This window comes from Gallinula chloropus (assembly GCF_964237585.1).
Source record: "Gallinula chloropus genome assembly, chromosome: Z".
In the NCBI taxonomy this organism is placed as follows: Eukaryota; Metazoa; Chordata; class Aves; order Gruiformes; family Rallidae; genus Gallinula; species Gallinula chloropus.
In genome coordinates this window covers 1,937,068-1,945,068 of record NC_140089.1, presented here as the reverse complement: position 1 = coordinate 1,945,068, position 8,001 = coordinate 1,937,068, and the positions used below count along the sequence as shown (strand labels likewise).

The 8,001-nt window shown below is 45.1% G+C and overlaps 1 protein-coding gene across 1 annotated transcript in view; it reads left to right on the top strand.

Annotated features, from left to right (window-relative positions):
• Positions 1-7,576: 7,576 nt before the first annotated feature.
• Positions 7,577-8,001, top strand: part of SLF1 (SMC5-SMC6 complex localization factor 1) — a gene marked incomplete at its 3' end in the record, with an annotated part of 43,194 nt that continues 42,769 nt past the window's right edge. The window contains exon 1 of the mRNA XM_084277925.1: positions 7,577-7,664. Coding sequence (XP_084134051.1) covers positions 7,590-7,664 — 75 coding nt within the window. The 5' untranslated portion in view covers positions 7,577-7,589. The remainder of the gene's footprint in view (positions 7,665-8,001) is intronic.

Genomic DNA, 8,001 nt, shown 5'->3' with positions numbered 1-8,001 from the left:
GCATATGGGTAACTTAAATATGGAAACACCTCTGAAAATAATTCACCTGTTTTATGCCTCCACAGATTGCTGCAAATCACTTCCTGCAAGCCACTCTAAATGTTTAAACTAAAAACCTGCCATATTAATTTACCACATTTCAATCAGCATCTACCATTTACCTCTGAAGGTTTACAGCGTGCATGACCAATATGCTACACATGCACTTCTCCTAATTAGTCTCCCCATTAATCCTCATCCTGCTCTTCTTTCATTTTGTTCCCTCTCCTGCCATACTGTCTTTACAATCCCATGAGTGGAACAGTAATACTTCTTTAAGCCTTCTGACATTAAAACATGGGAAGAGTTAGCTGCAGATGGACAACAGTATCCAAAATCATTCTACTCACAACTTTTTAATTACTGAAAAGATCTGTATCCTATTGACTGCTGCCACTAGCAACTCTTCTTGAGGAGTGGTTTCTTAGGTTCTGCCCAGGGGGCTCCTGTTTACCTCTAAACTACAGGGAACTAGGACTCTGGGTACCTAAATTCTCCTCTGGTCTGCCTAATAACATTTTTGAGGATGCTGCTGGGAGTGGGGAAGCAGGAAGAGGAATGAAATAGGGCTGGCATCTGTAGACAATTTACACCTCTGTGGAAAAGTTCATAATGCCTTCCTGAAGAAAGCTTTCATGGTCCCCAACAGTTTGTGGAAAGATACTCTGTTCTGAATCAGGGATTTTAGTCCTGCTCTTACTTCAGCCCTTCCTGATGATCTTTACAAGCAGTAACATTGCTAACCACACAGCCCTTCTGTCAATAGTGGCACTCCAGATGGGAGGAACCGTTGACAGCAAAAACCTTCTACACTAATAAATGTCATTGCATCACTGGAAAAGTGGAAGAAAAGAGGGAGAGAACTTGTCTGTGCCATTGCTTCGAAGGAAGCCTTTTCTTCTTCTGTGCATAAGGGACTACAGAAGCACCCTGTCTGCAAAAGATCCAGCCACCTTTTTCCTGCAATCCTCAGGTTATTTTTCAGGAGGACCTCCAAGGGTACAGGTCACTAAAGGACATTGCTGTCTCTTCCCCTGAAACATTTCTTTCACAGCAAAGAGTAGAGTGGTATCACTGGATGGGAGAATGACTTATATGTCTTATGTCTGGCATGTCAAAGCCAAGCAGAACCGTGGTCACAGTAACAAAACCCCACTTCTCTTAATTCCCAAGTCCACAAGTGTGATGGGAAACAATGAGTCATGAAGCAACATTTCTCGTTCATCCAAATTAATTCTTCACAAGGTTCAGTGAGAAAAATAAAAATTATGGATGTTCAGCTTATTTTGTGTTGAAACAGATCTCACTGCCTATCAGAAGAGAAACCCACTTCATTATGGCAACAGGTTACTACATTAATATGATCTATTTTTTTTATTACTCTGACAGTTAATTCTGGTTTTACTCTTTGGTGAATGCTGTCTGCTTTTATGAGACAATGACTTCTGATAAAATAAAAAACTCCATAAAATACTATTGATGATATTGTTTTAGTACTGCATGCTCCTACTGCAGTCTTCACGAGACACCAAAGAGATGCTGATATCTCAGGGTAAGCTTGCCTCCCACCACAACCTGGAATTCTTAGGGATGGATGACAAACACAGCTGTAACAACACAAGATCTGCTGATGACCAGGGATTCACCTTAAAGGACAACTAAACAGTTGCAAGGATCCATTATGATACTCTGTTAACCTCACTTTCAAATGTAGGTCCAATACATCAGGGTTTTATATAACCTTCCAGTTACATATTGATAAAATAGATACAACAGTAACACACTGTTGGCTATTTTGATACTGTCTTGCTCTTGCTGCACCTTTGTTTATCTTCCCTGTTACAATTTATGCCGTATTTTCTCCTACTTCTCTTAGCATTCGTCTTTCTATCCAGAACTGTCTTCACCTTTTGCAAAGAAGAACCCACTCTGGAATATTCTGAGTACATACATTGCTACTTATCAACACACAATGATTAAGAAAAACATGTAATTTCTGCTACCATTACATTCATCATTCTGACTGTACTTACTTAGGGAAGAATAACGCACAACAGACAAAGAAAAAGCAGTCTAAAACACTGCCCAAAAATAAAGCATAAAGCAACAAACACAATCTGAATGATCGTACAGAGATTCTCAAAAAAAACCCCAAGGTGAAAGGACTTTGATGAAGTAAAATTTGCTGATCACACCAGAAGAGGTCTCCTATGTTCGAGAAAATATTAGAAGGTCAGTGGGGTAATTAGGTCAATTAAGTATTCCGGAGAGGTACAGTGGATTTAGGTCAGGGCAGGAGAACAGCAGCACAATTAAGAAAGAAGGTCCAAGCAGCCAGGGACCAACTCATGCCAGGCAAAACCAACTTGAACTGTATGTGGTAAGTATTAAGTGCAAAATGAAACCATTCCACTGTATTTTGTAAGAAAGAACAGAGAAAGAAAGAAAGAAATCCTCATTCCTAGGCATAAGTGACTGAAAGTGCACTAATGGAATGCAGTTCACTAATTTGTTAATGAGTAAACTCACACACAAAGCACATAGCTAGGAATCATTTACAGAAGAGTTAATGAAAAAATGCTGAACACCGTTACGTGTCCCTCAACAGTGATTCACTGACATCCACTAATGGAATTAGACAGTTGGCAGAAGGGCAGAGGAACGCAAGGAGAGAGAAGACAGGCTGAGCTTACAGCCATCAGAAAAATGGTTACATGGAAGAAACACGAATTACACCTCCTGAAATGACCATAAAGAAGGTCTTTTTAAATATAAGGACAAAGTTAGGACAAGTTAGGAGTTTACCCAATCAGTAAGGCTTGAAGAAAAGCATTTTCACAACACTCGTTCTGCCACTCCTATATTCCACCAGCTCACAGAAGAAACCTCAGGTACGTTTACAGAACGGCTACTCCAGCTCTATGGATTTCTACTGAGGTTGTATTATTTCCAGTTCTTGTAATCCCTTATCACTACAGAAGAAAATTTAAATTCCTTTACTGTTTGGAAAAAGCCAGAGCCAGTGCTTTGTGCTGAAGACAAGACTTACGAAATGGACTTAGAACAGGGAGGGCACAAAGCCAGATTTTCCTCCACTTGAAGGCAGCGTGGAGACACGTCATACTGTTTTAACTTTTATGACTGACATCTCAGTGTAGCTCCTGGTTCAGTGTTGGGGTTTTGGTGGTTTTTTGTTTTGCTTTGTTTTTATATACAGCTGTGGTTGCTAAATGCTTACCTAAAATTTGCCTGTGTGTGGTGGTTGAGCCCCAAGCAGCGGCCGAGCACCACACACTGCTCGCTCACTCCAGGAGGAGAAAGAGACAGAGCGTCCCTGGGGGTGGGATAGGGACAGTTACTGACAAAATCACAGTGAAAGGGGAACAATAATGGCAAATTACACTCACACCAGATGATAATGCAGAGAACCTCACAGACCAGATCATTACAGAGTGCTGCCTGATGCAAGGCCCAAGACAACCCCCAGCCATCCTCAGACTGCTCTGGAGGCACCAAACCCCTGCCCCTCCCCAACCAGCCCATTTTATGGGGCAGTGATGTCAGGTGGTGGGGTAACAGCCCACCTGGCTAACTCAGCTCCCCTGGGATAACTCATCTCACCTGTGCTGGCTGCTTAGGGAGGCTGACTCTGGTCTGGCCAGAACGAGGACACTATGGTAATGGGGTTTTTGTTTTGTCAAACAATACTGCTTAAACAAGTAAACACACGTTATGTTGAGGCAAGGGAAGAAAAAAGTTCTAATGAATATTTTCTTAAACTCTGAAGTTGTTCATCAGTCAACTGACAAACTTCTTTGTATGATGGAAAATATTTTAGGCACACAATGAAAATTGTTCTCCACTAGATAACATAAAACGTTCAGATGATGCTTCACAGCCAAAAAGATGTTTATGCATGGATTGTATCAACAGCACAATTACTGCTATAAATTACATATAATTTTCAACATTGAAAGTAAAAAGGCTAGTGAGGGACTTAAAGAGCAAAATAAAACCCCTCAAAAAATCCCCAAGTTGCAAATTGAAGGATAAAGTGGTGGAGGCTTGCAGAAACAGGCTGAGATTTAAGGACAAGGTTCAACAGTGATCACATGGATCACGGCAACACCAGTGAGGCCTGATAACGGCATATATTATGTGATGTAAATAGCTACCTATGTAAAAAGTGAATTTTCAAGGCAGTAATATAATTGTGTGTAGAACATAAAGAAAACAAAAAGGTAGAAATGTAGAATGTGGAACAAAAACGAAATTTCTGGTTTTGTCTCTCCGAGAAATAAGACCAAAAGTTTGGAAGTCTGAAGGAAATGCATACCTGAAATGCTGTAAGTAAACTGCTTTTGTGAAAGAGTAAAAGGAATACTTATTTCTCTGGCCTTGGTTTCTCAAAGAAGTGAGGATGTGGGAGCTGTACAGCCATTCTTGATAGCTACAATGTCTTTAGAAGTTTTCGAAGTGAAATACGATTTGTGTAGCACTGAAAAATCACTTTTGTGATTGTTATAAAAGCTGTCACGTGTCCTTTAGAAGATAAAGTGTAGAAGTGGACATCCATCTAAAAAACAGAGACAAATGGCCTAAATATATTTATAACAGTTTATAATACTGAGAACCTGAACCATGTTTTTGACAAACCCATTAAAAGGAAACCCAAGGTAGTGAAAAATATGCCAGTTGAAAAGACTGCTCCCTAGACCCATGAGACCTCATAATAACCCTTGTAAATAAGAATTAAAACATGCCTGGCTACTTTGATAAGATCACAACAAGAAAGGAAAAGAATAAAGTATTGTATAAAGTATTTTTATATAAAATATTATATAAAGCATTACATAAAGTATTTTAGCCTTATTATGAAAAATTAATAGAGCAGGTAAGTGAAATCAAACTTATCACAAATCACTAAAACGAAGGTAAAAACGTGTCCTCAATTTCCTAAAGCTACACCAAAATAACAATCTCTTTTAAAGTCCAGTGCTTGAGGTCTCGGTTACTTTGATTCCACATTGCTTATGTGCCTGAGACAAGGAAAAACAAACAAAAAGCCCTAGGAAATATTTAATTCTCAAAGGTAACAAATGGCCATGGTATGGGTATGCAACTTCTTCACTAGTAGCTGGTTTACAGTATTGTGTGCTGAAATTTATGGCACTGTATGCTGAAGACTTCTCCAGCATGTTGAGAGCCTTCTGAGCCCTGTGGCATAATGCTGTTACTTGGTAGCAATTAATGAGAATCAAATTGTTAACCATAATAAATATTAGTATTAAATTATTTCAGCTTTTCTGGGCTGAAATTAGTATTAAATTATTTCAGCTTTTCAATTTACCCAGAATTATTTATTCATATAGAATGTGTTCCTAGTTTCTAGAGAGGATAAATTTTTATCATTAAAAATATGTTTTGGGACAATAGATTGTGTGCTCTAAACTTCAGATTACACTTCCTAAAACACAGCTTTTTGATTTTCTGTACTCCAGTTACAAGATTTAAAATCAACACCTTTACAGTACTGACAATAGTGAAGGTATAAAGGTGCAACAGGTACAAAATAGAAAATGCAGTTTACTTCCACTGTCAATCAAGAAATGCAAGCAGTGAGTACAGCTGTCTAACACTGAATATTCAAGATGTTTATAGGTTTTAAAAGTGCCACTTATGTCAAAAGCTAACGACAGAGGTTGTTGATGGCTACTTCTTCATGCTTGCATACAAAAATATACCTGCAATCTTAGAAATCATGGAATCACCTAGGTTGGAAGAGACCCTTTAGATGATAGAGTCCAACCACAGAAGATGGGAAAAACTACAGTAAGCATTAAGGGTACCAGGGGACTTCACAAGCAGCAACGCAAGACTCATCTGAGCCCCAGCAGAACTACTTTCCCATTCTGGCACTTGGGAAACTCAGACAGGCTTAAAACCAACTGCCCAGTGTGCTGTCAAGTTTCAGCTTCGGTGGTTTCTCTTTTCTTTCCACAGGACTACCCATGGGTCCATAGCACTTAGTAGCTGAGTTCAAAGCATCGTTTCTATTGATCTAAGCCAACAGCTACTCAGCTCTTGTGAAAGTACTGCTGTTATGTATCTAAGTCCACAGGTGTTAAAAACAAAAACCGCTACCTGAATGAGTACAAAAATGTACTACCTCATAAGATTTTTTTTTCATAAGATTATTTTTATGGAAGGGGAGAGTAATATTCCATTCTCTAAGGAGGCAATTCAAGATTTTGTTTTGGTTTTGGTGAATCAGGATGTGTGCCTTCTGCTCTCCAAATATACGAAAGAGGAATAAAAAGGGAAAAGAGTTCTACAAAGCTGATTTTATTCATCACAAAGCACTAACAGATTTCTTGTGTGTTATCCACTCAGTGCATTAAGAGGACACAGGGATCGAGGCAAAAGTCACCTTTCAAGAACACCAGGGACCAAACTGAAGTTTCACGAGCAGTTATAAACTTGGCGTTTCTAGATTCGAGGTAGAGTGCTTGAGGTACCGTCTGAACGTTATTTAGACATTTCTGTGTGGCTTTGTAATTCAAAAAAACCACCCCAAAGACAGACCCCGAGCGCTGAGCCCCGTCATGAAGAGTCAGCACCAAGCTGGGGGGGGGGGGGGGGGGGGCAACACCAAAACAGGAGGCTCGATGGTGTGTCTGGGGCAGCGCCTGGCCATCGGCCCCGAGGAGCAGCCGGCACTTGGGAAGTTTCTCCGGGAGACAAGGAAAAGCGTACTGAGAGGATCAGGGATCCCGGGTGCCTTTTCTGGCCTGTTCCTGGGCGGGGGGGACACCACACAGCAACCTGCACCTACATCGAACTCCACCCGGCTCCTCCAGCGTCCTCTGCTCAGCGGGGTCTCTTCCGTCTTGCAGCACACACCCCTACCAGACCGCCTGCCAGTCCTTTTAACTCCGCCGAGCGACAGGAACCGCGTTTCAGAGACTTCCCGAGGCGGCGCCGGCGTGTTTCCCCGCTCGCCCTCCGCCACACGCCCCCACCCCTGAGGCCCCGGTTCCCCTCGGCCTGAGGGAAGACCACCCCTCCCCTCCCTTCCCCTGCTTTCCCCTCCTCTCCGGGCCCGCAGCACCGCTCCTGCCGGGGTCGCCTCAGAGGGTGGCCGGCGCTGCCCTCCCGCCGCGGGGGCGGGCACCCGCCAGCCACCGGGCCGCGATGCGCCGCCGCCTCCCCAGGAGCCTCGGCGCTGCGCGGTACCCCCGCCGAGGAGAGGAGGAGGAGGAGGAGGAGGCCGCCGCCACGGGGAGCCTGGCGCTTCATGGCGCCTGGTAGCGTCCCGCAGCCCCGTCCCGCTCGGCGCCGAGGCCCGGCCGCACGGTAAGGCGAGGGGAAGGGCAGCCCCGCCGGCGCCACTTACCCGGCCGGGCTCCCCCCGCCGCTCCGCGCCGACAGCCCCGGCGACCGCGGAGCGTCAGTGACAACGGCCCGGAACGGCCGCGTCGCCACATCCGGGGGCGGGGCGGGGCAGGGGGGGGATGGAAGGCGGGAACGCGTGAGAGAACAGCAGCGGGATGCGGCTCCCGGCTCGGCCCGGCGGGAGAGAAGGCGCCTGCCACGCGGTTCGCCCGGCCGCCCCCATGACCTGCGTACGTGAGAGCGGGCGGGAGGGTTTCCCGCCGCCGTGGAGGGGCCGGCAGTTCCGTCCCCGCAGCCACCGCCCGGGTCCGGCGGCCAGCAGCCGCGCCTCCATGGCGGGTTCCCCTGGGGCCTGCCCTGAGGGACGGCGGCTTCTCCTCGCGTGGGGTGGGGGGGCGCACCCCTGGCAGCGGCACAGGCGCTTGGGCGGGCTGCGCGGAGCCGGCCGGTGCGGGCCGCACTTCGGGGGTCTCAGGCTGCCGGGCAGTGTTTGCCTGACGGGTGGTTTCCCCCTTTTCCATCGGAAAACAGCCCGCAGGTGCTAGCGGGGGCCGTGCGAGCGCCGTT